At 40.2% G+C, this 25,310-nt stretch overlaps 1 protein-coding gene across 1 annotated transcript in view; it reads left to right on the forward strand.

Annotated features, from left to right (window-relative positions):
• ptprk (protein tyrosine phosphatase receptor type K) overlaps window positions 1–25,310 on the forward strand; it is a 133,258-nt gene that overhangs the window by 34,489 nt on the left and 73,459 nt on the right. The window contains 2 exon segments of the mRNA XM_061244050.1: window positions 9,326–9,597; window positions 21,029–21,110. Of these exon segments, the coding sequence (XP_061100034.1) occupies window positions 9,326–9,597; window positions 21,029–21,110 (354 nt within the window).

The raw sequence follows: 25,310 nt of genomic DNA on the forward strand, positions 1-25,310 counted from the left end.
AAGAGGTACGAGATAAATGAAATGCACCACTGTTAAGCGACAAGTAAGTATCTCAATTCCTCAGTTTTAGCTTTGCTAAGCTGCGGAGGAACTAGCCGTCAGAAAAAGACTGAGGAAATAAGTTGACAGGGGAACTGAACTGTGCACCATGATCACTTTGATAGTCTCTTTCACCCTCACAATCTTACATTTAAGGCTTAAGCAATTGTGAAAAGAGTTAATTGCCATGGGGAAATATCTTTGTATTCAAGAAAGACTATTTGTCTGGAGGTCTGAGAATTGTCACATATATGGAATAATTAAACTACCTGAATAAGATCAGGGAAGGCAAGCAGTGCGCTAGTGAGGGGCAGGTCATTGTAACCTTGCCTATTCACCTCTCTGCAGTTTAATCACTTGTTTTCAGACAGGATGATGTGCGTAGGAAATTAAAGCATTTCACTTTCAGCTAAATTTCTCAATTAATAAGATATTAGGTAATTAATCATGCAAAGGAAACATAAAAGGTCGTTGGCAGGCTGCTCGAATGCAGCCTGGTTCCATTAAATGTTCACGAAGGAGTCCTCTGTACCTTTGTCTGAAAAGGTGATTATATTTAAAGTTTTCTGTTTTTTTAATGCTATGCAAATAGGGAATCTCGGTATGCAATTTCTCTCTGAAGTGGTTTAACTTGTTACCGAAGATTGAATTCTACACACGGTCTATCAACACTGGGAAATTAAGCCTTCTGCCTTTTTTTAGTGAGACAGGGTGACGTTGTTTGTTTTTCAAGGAAGATATTCAAATTAACAGATGGTGCTTTGAAATCACATAGCATGCTTCATGCGGTGGCTCTGAAGATTGTATTGTGAAAAGTGCGGGAAATTACTTACAAGATATTATCCAGAAGCCTATTGTTCTTGGGCAGTTTTTTCAAATTTAGTTCACATGTGTCTGTGGACTGAAGATGTGAGCAGAAATTTGGGACCCTTTGATTTATGACAGAGGCACTTGTCATCAATTATTCAAATTTGAATTTGTTTACTGTACTCATTACTTGACTGTCTGTAAACCCGCAATGATTGTTTGAATGGGAACTATAATCAATTTCACAATGCCAACAGTAGGTAGGACTATGGCTCTAAAGCAGTTTAAGGTACTGTGCTTAATTTAGAATATATCCCAACTAAAAGCTCAGCACTATTTTGATATATAGAGGTGGCTCTGCCCATTTATATCCCACTGCCTGTGCGCAAAGCACAGGATGCAGATGAACAATGGCTTCTAAGGTCCTCTCATTTGCTCAGGATGTATGTGTTTCCAAGCAAATCCCTGGCCAACCTCCTGTTGGATGAAGTGAATTATTTCAAGGCATCTATGGCACGGGCATTTCCGTGCATAAAGAATCTAATGAACCAGCCATATGTAAGACATTTACCAGGCTTTCCGTACTTTAAGCTATGGGTTTTGAGAAGCAAGCCTGAGATGTCCCCTTGACTACAGTGTGAGCGATAAGCAGCTTGTACAGTGATGGTATGGATCTTCTGCTTATTTTGTGTCTGTTAACTGTCCAAATCCAACATATACTTGGCCTGTAAGAGGGCTGTAAGATATCTGAAATTATTACCCCTTTGATGTTAACAGGAGTACCCCAAATAATTTTTTTCATTTTTCTTGGGTAATCCTCACCGTGTCTGTTCAATCTCACTCAAAACTGTCCTGGGTGTACAGAGGTACGGCGAGTTGCTATCGTAAAGACAGTATTGATTCATGGTCTGCTGTTAGATATAAAATGGATATATGATTTCCCAAGTCTCTGTTCTGAACTGCAGGGCAGCTCTGAGATAAAGATCAAATGTACATAGAAGAGACCAGCTAGGGAGGGTGCTGTGGGAAATTAATTACAGTATCAATTATGTATTCCAAAGCAAAATTCACATCATATACTTGAAGTATTTGGTGTTAGGGGGAGGAGAGTGGCCTAGAGGGAACTTTCTTTGAAATTAATTTAGCGAGAAATGTTGAAAATACATACTACTAGAAAGCTTAAATATGCTCCTGGGTTTGCGTAAATGTGGAGGAGCAAGTAGGGTTTTGTCAGGCAAGGGTCCTATTTGTGGGTGAAAGGCCACACCATTCACATTGTTGAAAGAGCACTGTCCAATGAGAGGCAAAGGCCACTTTCCATCCTTGATGAAATGCAAATGCGCTTTGACATTGGCCTTTTCGTTTTATTATTATTATTTCCTGGTAATTAGGTATTTGAAATTGAACAAGTCCAATCGTAAATAATTTGAGCAGACTCCACTTTCAGCCTGGGAGTAAAAAAACAGAAACTTCTGGATGTTATCTTGATGTGAGACCGTGCATGTCATTTCAGCACTAAACGCCCTCTTAATCTCTCCCTCTTGTATATTTATGGTTTAATTAATATTTGTGCACGGGCTTATTCTGTTTAAGTCTGTTTGAATCTGTGTAGCCTATTGGTCCCTGGCACAGACAGAACAAATGGTTAACTACTTCAGTCAACATTCATTTGTGCCTGTGCTCATAATTTTGCTGTGGTGGGTTCAGCTTGGCTCGCATCAGCAGGTATTGGTCTGTTTGTGATGGCAGAAGGGGGTAACTTGCTTCACAGTGTTTCACGCCCAGGAAGCTAAATATTTCGACTTCTACACTGGTCTGTCGGATCCTGTGTCGTCTGAGTGCTGGTACTCCTGCCAAACAATTCATCCTCACTGACAATCAGAGTGAACTTTCCCACTAATGTGGGTCAGTCCAGTGAAATGGGCAGACAGGACTTTTTTTTCTGGCCTGACTGTAAAACCAGAGAGACTGAGTTTAATTTGAAGACCGACATAAATACATTTATTAAAGCAAATTGTTTAATTGCATTCCCGGTTCCATTGAAGCCATTTGGTTGGGATAATTCTGCTCCAGGCAGAATTAATTTCAGTTCCTCCAGCAGGCTGAGATTGTTTAAAAACCAACCTTTAGGCTGTAATTAAGCATGTGACAACATCTTCCATTACTGCAACTTGGGGGTGGGGACCTGAACTGTTAATGCAACATTTATTAATGCATTTTCTCTGTTTTGATTATTTTTATTGCTCTTATTCATTAAAAATTGAATCTAAACGCTCAAATGTTGACTGTCGCAAGTAAACATTACGGTCATGTTGACTGTATTTACATATGTGCAACGCTATTTTCTTCCATACCCCATTTCAGTGCCGTAAGTCATTTTTCTTTTTTTTAAACAAATTTCCCGGATAACATTATTACTTACATTGGTATGCAATAACTTATTTATTGGATGTTCTACATTCCTCTGCATTTCAATGTTGTATTAATTTGTAAACACAAAGGATGACTCGAGTGTAAAATTGAGATTGAAAACATGGCCCTTCAATTTATGTTATTCATTATTACCACCACGTAATGCACAGAGCTGGTCTGACAAAGACCCCCACATAGAGAGACCCAAACCATGACCCGCTTCTCTTGTGTTGTGAAAGTAACACGTGAATGGCACAGTTCAGTTCTTCCGTCACCTTAAAGTTCATTTCATCTGGGTGGGAGTGTTCCCTTATTCAAATCCATATTCAAAACCACATTTTATAAAACTAGCATTGTAGCACCAGTCTATGGGGTAAAAAGAAAAAGAAAGGAAATGTTCATACCCTAACCTATGTACATGCTGTCATTATGTCTGGTAATTATTACTGTTATACTGATGATTACAATCACCATTATATAATGGTCGTATTTAAGAAGTGAATGGAGAGATGCTTAATTATGTTGTCACGTGACTCTTGATCCCCCCCCCCCCCCCCCACATCTAGGTAAAACTTTAAGTTGTAATTTATGAGGTTTTTTTGGGGTTTTTTTTTTTTGCTTATTTCCATTCTGAAAAAGGTGCTAAAGCAATAAAATGCCCGGATGATACACAATGTGTCAACTGCCACACAAAATATACATATTTGCACAATGATTCATTAAAACGGTATACAAATTTTATAAAACAGGAAGTCATTGATACTTTATGCTGCTAAATTGTAATTAATGTGGAAATGATCTATGAATACATTATAAAGACTGTGGAACTAACCCATGGTAAATCATTTTTGCATAATAATGAACCTACTGATTCTGTCATCCGTTCTATTGTTTCTTTATGCAAAGTAAGTATAGTGTGGTCCATGGCTTACTGCGGAGGACTACTTCATAACTTTATCATTGTATAGAAATGAATACATTCCATAAAGCAATGGATTCAACACTGGTCGCAGTTATCAAGTTATCTCAGTGACCAAGAGCTTCTGGCAAGGAGGTACAATTGAAATATGATGGGGAGACAATTGTGCCTTCACATTGTCTTTGTGGTGCTAGAGACTGTGCGTTCTGTTACAGATGAGCGTTATTTTACCATTGTAATGAAACTCATTTGAAAACGGTTGGTTCACCATTGATAATGATATCAGTAATTTAAGTCGTCTAAGTGTGTCAGTTGTAAAATAGCGAAGATTCGAGTGATTTTTAGCTGTGGACTAGTAGTGGCACAGGAACTAACACAGGACAAAGAGCCAAATCCTGAAATAAATGTCTTTGTCCCAAACATTATGGAGCTCACTGCATGATTAGTGATGGCCGTTTTATGAAAAATATACCACGACACTTTTACCATCGCTTATATTTGATTAATTACAAATCAAGGCTGAAGAAATATTACGTTTCATGATTTTGATTTCAAAGCCAGTATGTGAATTCTTGTTCTAACTCCATGCTCTTGTCTTTGCTCCTGCTCGATTTCCATAAATTGTTCTCAGTCTGTATTGATAGGACAGCATCATGGATTTGTTTCAGAACAGTGTGCAGAAGTAGGTGTCCAACAGATGTGATAAAATCAATGATAATTTAAGAGAGACCATTTTGTTCTTAGGAAGACTCTTAGTAATCGTTTTTCATTTGAACGTTATCTCGATTTTTCTGAGGCCTGCGGTTTCTGTTTTGTGTGTCATGGTGTAGACTATGGAGAGAAAAAAAAAAGTCTGCTGAGAGTTATAAAATGTTTTTCAGTATGAATCATATGTTCAGTCTGTATCAGAAGGGTGTGTCTTTTTGGGATTTAGTTCTCCAAAGTATTATTCATCATATTCTTCAACTTTCTGCACTTGTGTGCAACAAGCTTAAACAGTGATTCATCTCTGTGGAATTATTTCCTTTTTAGGTGACACACAAATGTTAGCATTTATAAAGTTTGTCTTAATTAGATATAATTAACTTTCCAAGTAGTTCATCAAATTAGAATTTAAAAATGCGTCATGACTCAACAGATGGACAAGCAATAATAAAAAAAAATTAAAAAAGATTGTTTCGCCTTTTCATCTGGGTTTATTCGTGTGGTCATGACAACCGTTTTGTTTTGTATAATCAATGTCTGAAGGGAGTAGTTTAAGAAAAAATGCTTTATCCTCCAATTCTGGTCACTTCAGGACATTTGTGGTTGGCCTGTTCTGTCAATCTCTCTGTCATGGGCTCAACCAATAGGGCGTTGAGTCATGGTTTAATTAGTTCCAGCTCCTGATTAGACACCATTGCAAATCACAGTGTTCAAGTACAATAATCCTGGCACACAAAATAAACATAGCTCTGTGAGGTGTAAAAGCCCATCTGACTTCTGCAATACTGCAATTTTTCTGGCAGGTTTCGTAGGTTTCCTTGGAATGCGCTGTCCCTGCCGTTGACTTGGTCTATCTAGCAGACAGCAAACACATTCCAGACAAAGATTTCTTTGTGTGCGCCTTGTCACCTATTGCCGTGTGTATAGCCATAAACGGTCGGCCCAGAAAGCTATTAATCCTCGACAATGCAGCAATGCTTAGAATGAGTAATGCACAGAGTAGATTGCATCTTGCAGCCATCAACATCAGCTGCTCCGGATCTGTAATACTGTTGTGAAAATCCATAACTTTCTGGGTTATAAAGTGGTAGAGATTTTTATTTCCTGCTTTGATCTGGATATCCTGTTTATATATATATATATATATATATATATATATATATAGATATATTTGTTGTTGTTTGTTCCTGTATAGTTGATAATATCCAGACACAATATCCTTTTTGTATAAACTGTGTCAGACCTTGGTTTATCTCCAACTTTCCATCCGTTCAAAATCTGTTCTAATTCTCTGAACCTAATTTTCCATGGCTGTGAAGCTATAATCAAGGCACACAGTCGCCTGTGGTCAGGAAATGGTTATGATTCTGACTGCTTATCTAGAAACAAAATAAAGGTTTATGCTGCATTTGAGAGTATCATATTTCAGAGTAGTTAATCTGATGCTGGGGTTAATTGAAAAGGGATTGCTGCTCAGCTTTGTAAGGGAGAAAACAGAACTGGACTGGCAGAAATGTGGCTTACTTTGAGCCTTCTGTTGGTCAGCAGATTCATCAGATACCATGTGCGGGTGGAATGGCTAGGGCTTTGTGGTTTATAGAAAGTGTTGCAATGCTACCACTGGGGAGCAAAACCATACCTTCCTCACCGCTACTTTGAGCATTTCCTTGACCTCAAAATGCTTCTTTTTTTTAAGGGTGGTTGTAATTGGTACTCACGCGGGCTGGAAGTAAGCCTAGCTACGAGAACAGTACTTTTTGGTCATCATGCTTTTAATATGGCAATGTCCAATGTGAGAAAAAGGCAACTGTTATCAAAAAGACCGCTTCAGCTGTAGATAACTAGCTGAGTGAACTCATTTCATGTGTCCTTCAAAAAATGCTTTACAGTTCTCTGGTACTGAACTGTTTGTTCTGCCCAATGACTCACACAAACCAGAGGCACTGTTGTTCTGAAAAGAAACAAAATATCCCCTTTGGCTTTAAAGTGGCAGAAATTACATATTAAACAAAAGTTAGGCTATGGCCACTCCAGTTATGCTCAAGGACACAAGATCTTTCAACTGTAACATGATACTGTCAATTACCATCTGGCCATTTTCACATATCCAGATTAGTCCTGACCGTTGAACTGATAAACTGGGGCTTTCCTAACAATTAAAGATTAAACAATTAAAGGCAGGGCTTCAATGGTAAGGCTGCTGTTGCTAAGAGGAAGTGCTCTTTGTTATGCAGATTCTAAAGCTCATACTGCCAAACGGGATATATCTGTGTTTCTTGGAAGGCTATGCATTACCATTCAGAATCACACTGTGAGGGGATTGTAGTATCTCTGCTTGATGTGAAATGCAATTTAAGTGGTGCTAAATGACCTTAGTGTTAGGGTTAAACCGCCATAGGTATGCATGCATGCATGCGGGCAGGCGGGCGTGTCTGTCTGTCCGTCTGCCTGCCTGTGTGCCTGTATCTAGCTTTGTGCCTGTGTCTGTAAATGTATTAGAAGTTAGAACATATCTATTGTGTAATGTGTAGTGCGTCTGTATGCTTGATTGGAAAAATGTTTTGGTTGAATGAAAAATGTTTTAATTTGAAGCCGGAATAGTTGCACACAGAAGATGGAAGTGAAAGCAGGTGCAATACCGTACTTGTGCTGCACTGTTGCTGTGAATGTTTGGTGATTTATGTTGTCCTTTTTTCGTTTGGCATTTTTTTCATTTTATAAAGATAATTTTCAACTTCTTGTTTTCTGGATGAATAGAGTTTCATAAAGTCCAAAGCTTTTTTTCCAGAGAGGGGGGAGAAATATGGATTTTGTTCAACTTTAAAGTCCTTTGTTTGAGCTTTGTGGAGTGGGGAAATAATAAATAAATAATCGCGCAGACATATGTAATAGAATTGCCAACAGCTTTTGGCTTTTCTACTCGCGCCTTTTGTTTTTCTTCTGACAGTTTGATTGTCTCCCCCCTCGTAGAAGAGTAAAGCATGCGAGAAGGGCTTGTTTTTTTTCCTTTGGGGTGGGGGTGGGGTTGGCTAGTGTTTATTTTGTACCTTGATGAGAAACACACTGCCTCGAACAGTTTGGCTGGGAGGGGGTTGGGAGAGGCCGGGAATGCTGACTCCATTTCTTTTTGTGGCGGTTTAGTAAGCTTTCTTAAAACCACACTTCGTAATGATCAACGACTGAACCTCTATTTGTTCCCTATCTGTTAAAGGCTTCTCTTTGCATATATAGCCTTTCTTGCGCTTTCCTGTGCTTTGTTTGAAACCTTGGCACTATTGCAATTAATTGTAGCTAGACTTCCCAAAACAATGCATTCAGTTTCAGTGCAAAAGGAATAACCAAATGACTTCACTCCAAATTAAACCTAACAAAATGAAGAGAGTACTTTTTTTTTCCTTCCAGGCTTATAGTGTTTTTAAACACAAAAGCAAGCAGAATTCAAATATGCATTCATTATATCAGCAAATGTTTGAGTAGACCGCACCTAAAGTGAATTCAGGTTACCCAAAAATGAGTTAAATTCTTTTCTTTTTCCATTTTCTGCTCAGCCATATGCAATGATGGCCCTCCAGCCTTTTTCCGGGTCAGAAGCATTGGAGCTGTAGTTAAATGGATGCACGCTTCAGAACTGAATTTACACATTCCCTCACTGTATTTGCAAAATTGAATGCAATGAACAGATGCACTGTCTTCATGACAAATGGTCGTAAAATCTGTCTATGGCCACGCCTGATGTTCTGCTTCAGGCTTGACTTATGGTCCCAATGAATGCGGATTTCTCCCACATTATCTAAAAACAATTATGGTAATTGGTGCAGTTTACTTGGACTGTTTTTTTTTCAGTAGCTTTACACATCACACTTCATAATGTTGATTTCTTGGGTTTAATCGCTAAAAACTGGGAGATATTATTTTGAGTAACAAAATAAATCAACTTTTAAAATTATAGAATGAAAACTGGGGACTGCACTTTGGAGCTGACATTGATTTTCTTGTTGTGCCTTGCTCTAGTATTTCAACCAGTTCAGCTTCTTTTCACATGAATAATTTTTTTGTACATTTATTTATTTCACTCCTGTATATACAGTATTTATAATTGTGGAAATGCCTATATTACTCTGTGTAAATGTAAGCTGATTTGAGCTGCCAATTAAAGGGTTAAAACTGAATGTACATCATCGGGATTATTTATATAATAAATATCTGTTGATAGCTGCCATGTGAACTTGGACCAACAGGCCCAATGCCATTTCTGTGTACAGTAATTGGTTACTTTTCTGTCATTTCTAGCCTGCATGTGCTCAACCACTATACCACTTTTGAATGGTTATTTTGAGGTGATGTTTGTGAAGTGCAAATGCAGTCTACTTCTTTGCTGAAAGAAATCTTTTGCTTCCTTTTTTCAACATTCATTCTAACAGCCCCTCTCTTTTGTCCTCTCAGGCTCCTATATGATGGTGGATTCCTCCCAGCACGATGCCGGGGAAAAGGCACGCATTCAACTTCCTGTAATGAAAGAAAATGACACCCACTGTATTGACTTCAACTACCTGTTGTACACCCAAGATGGCTCCAGCCCTGGCACCCTGAACATTTTAGTGAAGGTCAACAAGGGTCCACTGGCTAATCCCATCTGGAATGTGACCAGCTACACGGGCAAGGAGTGGCTTCGGGCCGAGCTAGCGGTCAGCACCTTCTGGCCCAATGAGTACCAGGTGAGCACACTGACTCCTCTTTTACCATTCTCCTGTCAATAACATGAAGATGATTCCGAGGTTCAGTTTTTAAGCGTTGGTACGCAATTTCTCAAATACGTCACCGAGCGAGCTATGCTGATTTCTAAAGTTCATGGTCGCACACCTTAGGAGGAACCATGGGTTTATTTATTTATTTAGCCCATAATTATATTCACAAATTAGCCACTGCATGACAAAAAGGTCATCAACCCATAAATAACAGTAGGCATAAATGTAATTATGCAGATGAGAATATTGTAGGCACAGGTAATGAACTGATACTATGCAAATATATATTTATTCATTTATAGTATTTAAACATCCAAAATGTCATAATGATTGCGGTTTATCTCGCATGAATACGCAAAGGCATTTTCTAAATGTCAGAGGGGTCACTTAATTTATTGTTGAGACTTTATTTATTCCTTTTAGGGATGATAACTGCCTTGGACAAAAGGGAGCCTTTGCATTGTGCCATTAACTCTCAAGACTTGTTGGTTGGAAGAAAGCTATGCAAATAAATGTCATATTAAAATAATTATTTATTGCCCTTACAAAATAATGACCCAGGAGAAAAGAATGAATGCCGTAATTATTGAAAAAGAAAGGAAGGGCATTTTTTGTCAGTGTTAAACAATGATAAAGAAATTCATAAATTTTGGCATCTCTGTCTGCCATACAGGCTCTTTCGTGCTTCAGACACGTCACTGCAAGGCTTTGAGCTGCCAACATTTCATAAACAATGCACAGGAGTGACCATCTCTCATGTCCTCTGTGGGGGGAGAAACAGGAAGGCTGGTTCTGCCCTGTCAAGTTTATGTGGTTGTTAACTAAAGGCGGTTGTCAGGGCTTTGAACAACCGTCTGTCCTTCCTCCTCTTTTACTAGATATGAGGGCGATAAAGTGAGAGCTCTGGGTTTGAGGTCTAGTCACGCCAGGAACAATTTGGTCATAATTCAATCATTATCTCTTGAACAACAACTTAAACAAGAGGTGGGGAATCCCAAAAAACAGTTTTAAATAAATAAATAATTTCATTTTTGCACAAAGTTCAAAATAATACGAATTGAAACATTGGCTTTAGAAAGTGAAATCACGAGATTGATTAAAACAATTGGGAATAAGTGTAACTTGTGCTAATCCTTCATGAAGTGGTGCACTGACCGAATGAGCGCTCAGCGATTGGTCAATAAAGACTCGTTGGTGCAAGGAACAGCCCTGTGAGAGTCCCTAATGCTGCATTCACGTGATAGTGGTATGCAGTCATCGGCTCTCCCCCTGCAAACGTGTAAACCTCTGATGGAACCTTCTTCAAATAGCTACATTTCCCCAGCTTTTATTGTCATTCCATAGCGGACCTGAAACACGCAACGTGAAATCGACATGCACTTTTGTTGTCCCATCCTGCCAACGAGACGAGTCCTGCTTGTATAATCGCTAACGCTTTTTCAAAAGAATGAAACAAACCCACCAAATCGCCACTGAAATGTTTACATGATGTTTGCCGCCTTGTTCTGTAGCTACAGCTGCGGTCATCACATGTTCCTCATTGACGCACGGTATACATTTCCTTTTACCGTCAACATGCAGGATTACTTGGTGTTCCTTGCATGAAGCACTCCATATGACGGCGGTTGATTTATCGGTCATGACCGGGGCTCTTTCTCCCTGCCACTGGGACCATCTCGGATGCACGTCAGGCAGAGTTCTTCCAAACCAGCTTGACGGAACCCCACCCCCCACTAGGAAAGTACAGCCTTTCAGTGGTTTAGTCAGATGGGACAACCAAAATGCTGCCAGCCATCTCTTTTACAAGGCCCTAAAGAAACGCTGTTATATCTTGCTCTTCTGAATCTACTTAATGCATACAGAAATCAATAAACGGGAAAGGAGTTTTGCTCTGTGTTGTACCGAATTTGTGCATGGCCCAGGCCCAGCTTGCAGCTTCAGCTTGATATATAGCCTATAGCTGGCTGAAAATTCATTCAGGACATCCGCGGTGCGTCTCCAGGGCTGAAAAACCGGAGCCGTGACAGCAGCCAGTTTTTGGCCCAGCTTCTGTGGCGGAAAACTTTGAATATCATTTCACCGAGCGGCCAAATATCTTTTCTCAGGTTATTCCGAGGAATCTTCCCCAGGAGACTGTATTCGTTTCTCTAAATCTGCCCCTCGTTTTATGCCAAGTGATGCTCGTATAATTTCATTTGCATTCTGCAGCTTTCCACTGTATCATTAATACAAGCCCTGGACTGTTATGTGACTAATTGGCAGGTGTGAATGATTCAGTACTTGGGATCAACCCGAGTCTTATCTGTGTGTTTGTGAATTTTAAGTGGCAGATTTTTAATTGGTAGGTATGCCACCTAGATGTAAAGCTTATCCATTAACTCTGTAGTCCAGTAATATATTGCGCACAGCACACACTTTTGTGTGTGTGTGTGTGTGTGTGTGTGTGTGTGTGTGTGTGTGTGTGGTACGTCCTTGCACAGGACAATATTAAGGGTGTATTTTTATGGGTTTTCTCCCTACCAGTTTTCTCCTAAAAACATGACAGGTTTGTATTTTGGAAAGTCTAATAGCTGTGGCATAATGGTGGGCATGCGGAAGGAAATTGCAGTGAGAGAGCCACACTTTCTCCTTGACACAAGCAAATAATCCTCTGCAGCAATCTGCACATTGAGCGAGGAGAGCTAAAAATGAGCGAGCTACTGTGTGATGTTTGACTTGGCTGTGATGGAAAGATTGAGTTTAGGATTGTTTGTTGTACATCCTTTTAAATCCTTTTGAAGAAAACTAGATTTCCCTATTCCACACCTTAATATTGCTTCCCTGACAACATCTTTCTCTGAGCTCACTGACTTCAATAGACCTTTCCTGTCTGCATATGCAAAATGTGATGTAAATATGTTCAGTGAGCACTTTATTAGGTATTTATTGGACTTTTGGGCTATTGGATTTTTTTGCGTCTGCTGTAGCCGATCCCCTTCGAAGTTTGATGTGTTGTGTGTTCAGAGATGCTCTTCTGCATAGTTGTTGTACTGTGTGGTTATTTGCGTCACCTTCCTGTTAGCTTTGACCAGTCTGGCCATTCTCCTCAGACCTTTCTAATTAATAAGGGGTTTCTGACTGGAAAACTGCCGCTCACTGGATGTTTTTTGTTTTTCGCACCATTCTCTGCAAACTGCATAAAAATCCCAGGAGAACAGCAGTTTCAGAGATACTTATGTCTGGCACTATCAATCATTCCACGGTCAAAGTCACTTTGATAAAATTTCTTCCTCATTCTGATGGTTGATGTGAACATTAACTGAAGCTTCTGACTCGTATCTGCACGATTTTAAGCATTGCACTGCTGCCACTCCATTGGCTGATGAGTCACATAAGTAGGTGTACAGGTGTTCCTGTTTGGTATGGTATTGAGTGACCACAAGATCAAAGATTGAAGTGCTAGGCTAGCACTGGTGTGTCCTGTGCCTGAATTTAATTTTGTTGGTTGACCTAGCAGTCCGCTGACCCACCACATAATTTCAAGAATTCACTTGGCTAGATGTCAAGAAGATTGCTTTCGTTGCTGATCTATTTGTCACCATTAAATAATAATTCATTTACATTTAATTTTCTCCCTTTTCCCAGTTTGGAATGCCCAGTCATATTCATCACTGCTCATTGCTCTTTGAGGCAGCCGTTATTGATTGTGGGCTTGTAGCATAGCCTGCACCCTGTGTAGCTGTCATCCTAATCTGTGTTACAGTAGCATGGTCCGGGTGGCAAACCGGACCATGGAGAATTGTTCCACAGTCTAGAACAATTCCTTAACCGGATAAAACCACCAGGCATCTCTTTGTTTATATATTCGCTGTAGTGTATGTTGTAGTTCTGACAGATATGGGCATTTTATCATTGAATGTATAAAGGGCATACATGAAGGCTTGCGTGACAGCTCCAGAGCCTTTAGTCTTAATATTTCACGGAATAAAATCATAAATATACGGAGACTTCCGGACTAAGATTTGTCTCCAAAGAACACCTCATTTTTTGTACTTGGACAGCTGTCTGAGTGTTAAACCAGTGAAATTTGTTTTTAATGGAAGTGACAACTGTGGCCTCTTCGGGGTTGGGCAGTCGGAGATCACAGCTTGGTCACATTTCCTGAAACCCCCCTTCCCCCACCCGCTGGATGACATTTCCAGACCTCCACTGAGCCTGTCTCCCAAATTCAATTCTTTTTTCATTTTGAGCGGAAACAACTTATCCACATGCATCTGATAATGCAGATGTGACATGGACTCCCTTCTGAGGCAAGGCAAGTTTAAACACAATAGGTGGTAAATAAGACTAAACACATTGGGGATTAAGTATCATTTGGGAGGGAGAAGCTCTATAATTAATACCTGCTCATCCGTGATTTCAGTGGGGAAAAGTAATAAACAGAAAGGGCCAGTGCCAGCATGTTGGCCATTTCGGGCTGAGGTCCTCCAGCATCCCACCTCCCCCCTTGCCAATTTGTCTTGTTCATACGTTTTTCGAGTTGTTTCCCCTGCTGGTTCTTGTCTGTCTGAAATGACAGCCAAAGCAGTTTTGGGAATTAGATTAATAACTGGAGTAATAATGAGTTCAGTACCAGGATCTTCCAACCTTCTGTTATATCTGTAATTTGTTGTCCAGTACCTCATTGCCTTGCACAGATTGTATTTTCCGCTGTAATTTTCACAGAATGCGCGCAAAATGTGCTCCGGTACATGAAAATTACTAGGACACGGTAGCGATTAAATGTCAAAAAGAACGATTAGTGTGTTGGGAATGAGATTGCTTGCTTTCATGAACCTGTTGAATCAAGTGTTATTGAATGTGGTATCACATGTAAATGTATTTCTTACCTGATGCTAATTTTATTTTAAGTCATTAATATAACATTTTAACTCTGTGGATTTTCTTTTCTTTTAATAATAACCGTCATGGTGCATCTTCAAGTCAGCTGATTTCATCTCCTGTGTAGTTTATCTTTGTACGGACTGGTCAATTTATTTTTCTCATACTTCTGAAGTTGGACAATGTGTGACAGACATGTTTGGACATTATTAAATTGCCGTCTCATCTTAGATACATGTCATACTTCTCAGCCCAAAGGCAGCCACTGGCTTCGGAGGTCTTAAAGACCCAGGACGTTCCTTTGGTGCAGTTTTAGAAAATAAAAATTGAGATTTGAAGCACTGTGACAGAGAATTTCAGAGCAGCAGCACCTCATAAGGCTGTCATTTCCACGACGGCAGAAATCTCAGCTGAAATGAGGCCTGTTTCTTGTCGCAGATTTCTAGCGCGTCTTTCGTTTTTTTTGAGCCCTGTACATCGGTTAAACACAGCGTCCCTGGGATTGATCCAGCCAGGGCGTTAAACCAATAAAGGCAGAATAAGGAAAGTTTGTCTATCTTCTGGAAGGAGGCATAATTTAATGGGCACGTTGGTGCAGTGTGAATAAGTGACATGTGAAGAGCACGTGGGAGGTTGCTGGACACTCTGCACATGAGTCACGGTATCGCTGTGGGGGAGTTCGGGGGGGAGGATCGAAGGCTGCAGGCTGGGATCTGGCATCCCTGTCAAGGTCGTTCCACCTCCTGTCATTACGGCTGCTCCACACTGAAGTTCCTTCCTCATTAGTGGCGCTTTCGGCATTCGCCATTCCCAGTCTATTCCGGGGGACCCCTATAATGTATAGATGGCCGATGGAGATTAGACTGGAAGCAAATCAACCATTCAGCTCCTGATTAGTGGCATCCTTCTGCCCTGTTGTGGGCCTGTGACCTTTGTGTGTAAGGGTTTTGAGGAAGGGCTTTGTTTTCTCTGAATTCTTCCTTTTTCCAAGAAAGACTGGCCACATGTAAGTGAAGAAGTATCCATATCCCGTTCTAGGTTGCTGTGGAAGTGTGATTCCGCTTTCCCTCAGTCCGGACTTTGGTTCTTCCCCCGCTGATTTGAATATGCCTCACGGGCCGCATGTACTCACACCCCGTGATGATTTTCATTGCCGGTGATGGTAGCTGCTAAATATGAGTGTGGGTAACTAGGAAATTCTCTGCAAGTTTTGAAGTGATTTGATGCTAATGTTCTTGTTATTGCGCTACCTGCCAATGTAATTTAAACAAAGAGGTGTTGAGACCTTGTGATATACACTTTTGAAAGAACAGGTTCATTTGAATGCGTACAGTGAGTTTGTGCAACGCATTGTCTGGAGATTTGTTTCGATTGCCTCCTCCAACCCCCCCACCCCACCCCACCCCACCCCCCCACCATTTATTTAGTCAGGTTTTTGCTTTCAGTTACAATTTTGTTGACCGAGTGCTTCAGTCTCTCCTCTCCACACCCTCTCATCAAGCTTCAGTCTTGATCCGTCAGAGCGTAGCCACTGTAACTCGGGGCTTCCATTGATCTGAATAAGGAAACAATCAATGTTAATAAGGTAGAGTATCACTTTTGTGCCTCAAAACATGTTTCTATTTTTTCAGGAGCTCCTTACTTCATTATTGTCGGGCTCTCTCTGGTATTAAAGTAAAGTACGGCTTAATGGGCGCTTATGGAGATTGCTCCTCTGCCGCCACGCGGCGGGGTGAAATGATAGATTGAAATTGATCGCTCAAAGCTGAGAGATTACTCTCAAACCGAGAGGGATGCTATGTGTTTGCCGCGCCGGCATGGGATCGTTGGAGTCCAGGCTGGAGTATATCGGCCGCTAATAGTTCCATTTTAAAGCGAGAGAGAGAGAGAGAGCCTTCGCATTGAAGGGAAACGGAGAAATGACACGTTTTTCTAGCACCTCTGCCATAAATGACAAATGACCTCTCCGCTTTGATGCCGTAACAGCCGTTCTGATATGAAATATATTATAATATGTATTCATAAAAAGCTGTTTACCTCGCTGCATTTGTTTTGATTTCTTTTCACAGTCGTGTTTTAAATGTTTTTCCTGATATTCGAGCGCTACGGTTATTATCGGCGGTGTGAAAGAGGCAGACTCCGCCCGACTGTTTGCCCTGCGTGCGAGATGAAGAGGGAGCGGCAGAAAGCCGAATCGGGCCCGCGGCTCGCCGCTACTCACGGGGCGTTCTGCTCCTCTGGGTTTCTCTCCCGAGACGTCTTCTCGCGTAGCTTAATGGAAACGCGCAACTTTGAACCGAGGCTCGCTCACTAATTGTGTCTGCGTGTTGGGTGGTTCGGACTCTTTGAAGGTTGTAATGAACGGCGTGTGCAGGCCTGCACGTGGGGACATTGCAGCGGAGAAATAGAGAATGAGACGCGATAGTGTAAATGGACGTTTGTTCGTCGTATGTTCAGGATGCAATAATACATTACGACCCTAGTAATAGTATTGTCAGAAGTTTGTCTGAGGTAGGACTACTGTACAGATTTTCTGGCACATACAGAATCCTGAAACATTTCTGTGGCCTGGCTCCCATTCAGGTGGAAGTACATATACCATAATTGAAAGGGAAATTGGCTTGTAATTTTAAGGTTGTGGTTTAATTCCCAGCTGAGGTGCTTACCTTAAGGAAGGTACTTAACCTAAAGTGCTTCAATATCCAGCCGCCGTAAGTGGATTGTATGTAAAAATGCAATTTGTGTAAGTCGCTCTGGATAAAATCTACATCTGCTCAATGCCAAAATGTTTCCTTTCACTTGGTTGCCCTGAACCTTGCAGCCATGTGTTCACATTTTACCAGCTGTGTAAGCAACCAGGTAACTCTGTAGTTCCCCAACCCAAAAAAGCCTCCTGTACAGTTCTTAGACTCTATTGACTCAGCCCCACATGAGACCTTGGAGTGCTAACCTGTTCTTCCAGTCCCACTCTAACCCCCTTAGCATTTAACCACCTCAGTCTCATAGCTAATCTGTTTGAATGCAGCTAATTGTGCTAATTTTTGCCTGGGTTCATGTTTTGTGGTTACTGTTTGTTGTGTTGCAATGAAGATATATTATATCTACATTTCTGGCATATAGTTCATGGCTGTAATTATTTCCAGCATGGGACCATTTTTAAAATAGTAAAAAAAAGCTTCTTACTTGGTGTATTGGATTCAAGTGTAATTTGCTTGAAAGTCTGCCACCTGTACTTTTAGTATACATTAGCGGTGATATTTCGGATAAACAAAACACTGAAAAAAGCAAGCTAACCGAGTGTGTAGTTTAAAATGCCACACATCTTAAAGTTTTGACATTTAAGCATGCAGAAATGTATATTGCTTCGAAAGGCTCCAATCTAAATTAAAGCACAATGCATGGGTTTATGTTGTTTGAACATTTGATTCATTTTATCCTCTAAGCCTCAGTTGTGAACATCTCGCAGTATTTTCTATTTACTGAAAAAGCCGCTTTATTTTGATGCAGACTTAAAGAGCTGTCATGACTGATGTTCTTTGGAAAGTTCTGGATGACATTAGTCCATCCTGTCTGCTGCATTGCAGTTAAGATAATTGCTCCAGTACAGGTTGTCACACCTGACAGATTTTTTCTCCAAAACCTGTTTTTACAATTTCTGATGACGGCAACCCTCTGCCCTTGACTAACAGGAAAGAAAATTACTATCTGTAGTGAGGAGATGGTTACTTTGCAAAAGATTTCTTTTTCCATTTCACCGAGCGGTTAATATTCCCCTTTCCGAATCTGACGGACATGTGGTGTTCACCTTCCCATTTGCATGTACGTGTGGACGGTTTATTTTAAACACACCCATGACATTGTGAAATGCGAAACATGCCTGTAACATGCAACAAATTCGTGCTGTTATTACTGTACAATTCACCATCATTGTGTCTTATTTTTATCCATTATTGGTCGAGAAGTAGGATTCGATAGGGTAGGGTTGGTCAGGCATAGCTCTCTGCGACTACATGCAGTGGTATGGCTTTCCCAAAGATTTGTTGTATAATCTTTATTATGCAAGAAGAGCTGGCTTTGGATTTGCTTCATAAATGCCAAATGCATTAAAAAGAGTGAGCACTTAAAACAGTGTGCAACTCAGCCAAGAGCAAAGTATTATCAACAACCTCGTAAGAAATTCTGCTGATGGAAAAAGGCAGATTTAAATGGCTTTCTGTCCATAAAAATGGGTTTATAATGACATTGACCTGGTTAGAAAAACATCTAGAACAAATCAACATAGACCATTGAGATTACTTTTTTGTTTATTCATTTTTTATCCAAGAATTATTTTCAAGCATTCTCAAATGAAGGCATATGTTTTTAAGGTGGTAACCTGTGAATAATAGATTGAGATATGTGGCCATGCGCAGGTTTGTGTAAGTGGTAGTTATCTGGATTTGTGTTGAAGACCACTATCTCTAACAAAATTATGGGTCTCTTGGATACAGTATCATGTCTTTGATACTGTTGGACATTCCTATATTTATACTGTATAACTTTCATCAGCGAATGTAAATAATATCAGACACACAGATACTCTCTCTCACACACACACACACACACACACTGGAGACCCTCACTGCAGACCCTCACTGCAGTCTTTTAGGTGGTCCCCTAATGTAGGATAGTGCTCACACTGCCTTGGATTAAACTAGAAAATAAGCTCACATGTACATTGAAGGGTGCAAACTGAATATTACTGAAGGCATAGGAACAATCTGCTGATTGCACGGGGAGTCCTGTCCAGTAGATAAAAACCTGCAATTGCTTTAATTAGCATGAAGCACTCCCTGCTCAATTCTCCCTTTGACAGCCCTATTATAGATGAGAGAATGGACAGCTGCCTCATGCCGCTTTGCAGCACCCTGAAAAGGGGGTAAGTGAAGCCATTTTGTAGGGCTGAAAACTATAACATCTTTTTTTAACCTGCTCAACAGGTATTAAAGATCGTTCAATGGAAGGCTGGAAACCTGTAATCGAAGTTCATAAAGTGAAATTAGCATCAAAATTAGCCTGAGAATTTCAATGTAATGATGACATCAGAGTTCTTGCCCTATTGATGAATGATTGTTACTGCCAGTTCATACTTTCAAAGAATTTAAAGCACTCCAATGGAGTGGCATTCATAAGACATACAGTCTTAGATCATAAGTGCTGATGGGGGTAAGTGCATTTTTGGAAATGACAAAGGCGCTCCCTATCATTGCAGATTCGCTGTAGAGAATATCAGCTACCAGTACAATCGCAAAAGCGGTGCGGCATTTAGTGTGACCTTTTCCTCTTTTTTTGCCCTTTTTTTGGGTTCTCTCAGGAATGCATTTTTATGTTGTGCTTAATTCATACAATCCATATTTCAAGTAGTTAAAGTTGACTGCTCTTACCCACGTAGTTTTACCCATAAACATTTGCAGTGGTACAATGACTCATTCTCTTTAGGTTGCCGGCTGAGAGCCATTTGCTCTTCCTCAGTATTGGCTGTGCCTGCGTTTCTCCTCGTCCTGCTCTGTAGTCGTTTGATTAATAGTTCAGTGGTGCCATTCCAGGGGATCTAATTACCATGAATTTGCCCCTTCAGCATTTCAGATAATGGCATGAGAAAAACCAATATGAATATGGTCTTGGTTTAGGATCCTCGCCACTCTTTCTCTGCAGCTCCTGACTGGATATTGTCATTTGTCACAGGAGGACCTGTGAATGTAAGGGCTCCATTCAGCACTGTCCTAGACAGAAAGCACTGGAATTGACTCTTGCATTAGAGTAGCCGTTTAAGCAATTTAAGCATTGGGAGACTGGTTATCTGTAGCCATGTATCAAGGAGAGGTGTTGTACACTTTAGAGAACTGAAACAAGAAGCCAAACTGACTGTAGCTTCAGTTCTTCTAGTCATTGTTTTTGTCTTTGATAGCGACAAGGAGAAAGAGAGAGAGTGCAGTGACACAAATTTTTAGCTGCACTTCTTATTGGTGAAGAAAGTAGGCTGCGTATGCCTTGTCAAAAATGCCTTTTTTGTAAAATCAAAGGACAATGAGTAAAGGACTTGCATTTTCTATGTAAATTGGCAGTTTTTTTCACTTTCATTATTTATTTTGCTGAGTAGCATTTGTAATTACCATAATTAGCGAGGTTCCCTCTCTTTTTATTACTTTTTTAAATGTTTTATCTGGGTATTCCCGACAGCAGTACAATTCACAAATGGGCAATGTTCTTTTTTCAAGGTAACATTTAGCTATACGTTTAATGGAGTCTCATTGTGATTTATATTGAGAGGTGTTTATTTATTTATACTCTGTTGCACTTTCCATTTCTAAAATATCATTTCAATTTCAATTTGCAGTCACATCCCGAGGCACTGCGGTGCAGACAGAATGCGCAAAATGAATATAGTGCCTGCCGGAACCTACCGGCGTGTTGAACGCAGCGGCACGGCAACGGGGATCGATCTGGGGAAATTTTGTGCAAATGAGCGTTGTAAACATTCCGGTTCCTTTCAATTTGACAGGTCATATTCGAAGCAGAGGTCTCCGGTGGGAAGACTGGTTTCATTGCAATTGATGACATCCAGGTCTTGAGTTATCCGTGTGGTAAGTAATTATAGCCCTGAGAGGGTTTTTTTTCTTTTTATTTTTTTTCTCTCCCCTCTTCTTCTCTCTTTCTTGTCTCGGGTTCATGGCCTGGAGTGAGCTGCACAAATACACATGAGTCAGCAGGAGATGAGTAAGATCACGACCTCCACTCGTTGAGAAGGGATGACAAACAATGGTTGCGTCTCCAGCTACACACTTGCCCCCCTGGTATTGTTGCATCGCCTAGACCCCAAGACTGATGGTGAGCGTGTCCTGGTGCTGATTTTGTATGCATTCAGTTCAAGTGTCTTTGACTGGTAGACCCTTCTGAGAAATGTGCTTTGGTACTGTCTGCAGCAGTGCCAGTAAGCTATGTAAACAGCTGTAGGAAACTAATAGAGAAGGGACCACATCTTCAAAGGGTGCTTTGGCCATGTAGGGTGATTGAATATGGCTGGAGAGTTAATGCTAATAATGTCAGGAACAAGATTAGAGATTTATTGACTGTGTGGGAGCGTATGATGGACCCAAAAATTGGAATACTCAGTTGGACTGCATCTGGCTCTCATGCACCGGGCACCAGTGCATGCGTTGAACCCAAAATCACAATGAGGTGATACACAATTACAAAAGTGTCTTGAGGTTTGCATGTGACATTACTAGAGGTGCAGAAGGTGGCTTAGCTCTTGGCTTTGCAGTGTGAAGAGGTGGTTGGCGGACCATGGCGGAGAATTCATGGTCTAGACCTCCATCTGGATGCTTTTGCAGTGCCTATGGTTAGGCATTCCAAATTGGATAGAAAACAAGGAAAAAAAATTTTAGGCACCCCAAAGCATCTTGTACTTTTTCCTGGTCCAAAAACACCCTCAGCGCTGCAACCCTATTTTTGCTGGTTTTGTGGTTATTATTATTCTTCTACTGCTCTCTCACTATCTGGTTGCTATAAACAATATTTGGCAGGCAAGTGGAGAGAGACTTCCAAAGTTATCTCTGGCTGTATGGTGCTGCTATGACAGCTGATTGACAAGGAAATGTTACAAAATTAATTAGATATCACTATTGCAGTGTGTCACATTGCAAACATTATCACCTTCCAGATGTTCTGCCAAGAATATCAATGCTTTTTGCTTTTGTACTGTCAGTTAGCTGGTTTTTAAATCATCATTTAGTTGGTTCCATCATATTAGGTAATTAACATGTTTGTAAGAATATGTTTTCATGTTTCGGTAATCTAGCTCACATGGAGTGTTGTAGGATTCAGATTTTTAGATAAAACAATGTCACTGGAAGCGAAGGTAATTGGAGCTATGCGATGTTGTAGGCAATACCATATCAGTGTGCAATTTGTGTGCGACTCAGATAAGTGTGTTATTTCTTTTGTAAAATATTTATGTTTTGAGGAAGCATTTTGCATAGAATTTCTCAGCATGTATCTGAGGCAGAATTACTGTGGAAATGGCCAATAGCTTGCAATCCATGAAGGCACTCAACGTGGTGTACAAAAAAAATCAGTCACATTCATTCCAAGCTTAGCTTCTTCCCGCTAGATCGCCCTCTTGACAACGTCAGGACAATGTTGCACAAACTGGTCACATGTTTAGAAGGTGAGAGTGCAGTTTGAGGAAAGTGCCAGTGTCTGCAGTAGAAGACCACACGGGAATCAACACGGTCGAATGGATAGACTGATAAGTAGACAGCTGGCTAGAATGCACAGTAGATAGAGTGGACAGATACTAGATACAGGGATAGGTGGAAAGGTGGATAGAGCAACAGATGTACTGTATTGCTGGATAGATATAGATGGATGGACAGATGGATGAGTAGAGGTGATGGTAGATTGGCAGATAAGTGAATAATCTGGGATTCTGGTACTCGGTCAGTAATGTCAGTGCCACGTAATAGCTAATGCTCACCCACTTCAGCATAAGCAGGCACTTAACCTTTATCTTGGAAAATGTGTGCCTGAAAAAAATGATCAAGCTTAATCTATGAATAATTCAAGCTTTTGATGTTTTCTGCGGAGAACCGCAATGAGTTATGTTTTTGCTCTCATTATTTTAATTTCCGAAGACCGCTCCCAAGTGTGGAAGATGATACAAGCTTGTAGAAAAATAATTAGTAACGCCATGGGATATTATTCATTAAATGGTGATAATTGTAAACATTAATTCATTAATTTGTTTTACCTTAACCAGTTATAAACATGGTTGTAAACTCTCCAAGTGTCTTTTTTTTTTTTTTGGTGGTGTTCATACCACTTTTTGTTCACTATTCTAATAAGTTAAGTGGCATCTTGCTATGTAAACCTTTCTACTAAGCGAATGTCTTATCAGGTCAAATTGACTTTCAGTTATCTTTTATTTTCACTGTGTCGTGGCATATTTGATTTTGGTTAAAAAAAGGTTCATTCATATTTCATCCTTGTTTTCATTATGTACCATTGTTTAAAATAGATTTCAAGCACTAGGATTACATATAGCAATGTGTTTGTATGTTCGTATTTACATTTTTAAATGGATAAAATATAATACAACTGTGTAAACAACAAATCTGTTCAGTGCCTACATAATGTCTTGTGTAACAGCCATTTCTGAGTTATGGGGATTAGCTAGAGGTTGGGGGCAACTGTTTCATACGAAATTATATTTCATAATAATAATAATAAAATTGGACATTTTCATTATATACATCATACTACAAATGAATGTTGAGTCATGTTTCTCAGTTGTGAATATCAATCCATGTACATAGGAAATGATCCTGTTTTGAGTAGTGTATTTACTTAGACTAATAAAGTAGTCTCAGTGTACACACAGGGCCTAATAAATACTTCAAAATTGTTTATTTGCCATTAATAATGAGCTTTCATGGGAATATCTACTAACAAAATATGCGTGCGTTTTCCCACATTGCACAACTAAAATGAATGCATATTAACTGTAAACATTAATATTTTTTGAGGACAACCGCAAATGCCAAGGAATCGAAGTGGATTAGCTGAAATGAGGAAAAGATATTCCAATTAACAGAGGTAACCCACAGGGGAGTAGGGATTTCAACCACTGTGAAGAGGGCTCTTAACTAGGACTGTAATCCTTTTCAACAACGTAATAAAGCTTTATGGCACTGAATGTCATGATTAGTTATGACAGTTAATTATAAAGGGCGAGGAGATATCTCTGGTTAAGGGATCTCGTGCGCATTGACGACTGGTGGGACTCGCCTCCGTCGAGCCGTGTTCTCGCCTCCATGTTGGTGGCGTTCATCTATAATGACGCTCGTATGGAGGGAAATGCCAGGGGAGATACCCCGCAATGCTACCCTCGGTGGGGCTGGTAAAAGTGGGTGTGTTCTGGAACCGACACATCTCTGGATAATTACGAGCTAATCTACAAATGCATTCACTCCGAAGGGTAATTCTTATCGGGTTTAACAATAGTAATTATTCCCCTCCGCTCGAATCTTACATTCATTTTATCCTCTAATAATGAAGTAACTGAACACGGAGTGTTTCGGAGAGCAGAATGCCAATAGTGAAAATCCTGAATGTCATAGTTGGATTAAAAAAAAAAAAAAAAAAACGTGGCATCTCGTCAATAGCTGAGGGTCTCGCCTAATGCCGGTGAAATTGTGTGTTTACTGAGTGGGGTGTTTGCAGGAAAATACAGAGTCTCCCTGTGTATGGCTAGACAAACACAGTGGGGCTCCTGGCTCATTCTAAGGTTCAAATGATTGTGCTTTTTTGATTTAAGATCCTCTGACATCTCTGCCTTTTTCATTGGGCCTGGATTATCAACCCCGTCTCAAACCTCATCTATTACCGTCTCTGGGGCCCGTTGCCTCTTCAGTACGAGAGTTCCCAGTCCCAAGACCCATCAGCTCTCAGTGAAATGCATCTGCACCTCAGCACCTCTCTCCATGACCTATCTCATTAATTGTGTTGTTGTCTTGGCAGCACACTCTCAGGGTGCCAAACCAGCCCAGGGCTGATTTGAATGTTTATTCGAGTAATTGTCATGTTGTATCACGTCTTGATTTTTTTTTTTTTTTTTTTTTTTTTGCCCTAGCTGATGATCATACTTAAATTATCCATACATGTTTTTTCTTTTTTTTTTTTCATTTCCCCCTTCCATTGCAATTTCATTGTATCTGAGTTGGGTAACACAATTTCAGTTTCTATTATCATGCATATGCAGGTGCATAAAATGCGCATAATCA

Source organism: Conger conger, chromosome 5 (assembly GCF_963514075.1).
Source record: "Conger conger chromosome 5, fConCon1.1, whole genome shotgun sequence".
Lineage (NCBI taxonomy): Eukaryota > Metazoa > Chordata > Actinopteri > Anguilliformes > Congridae > Conger > Conger conger.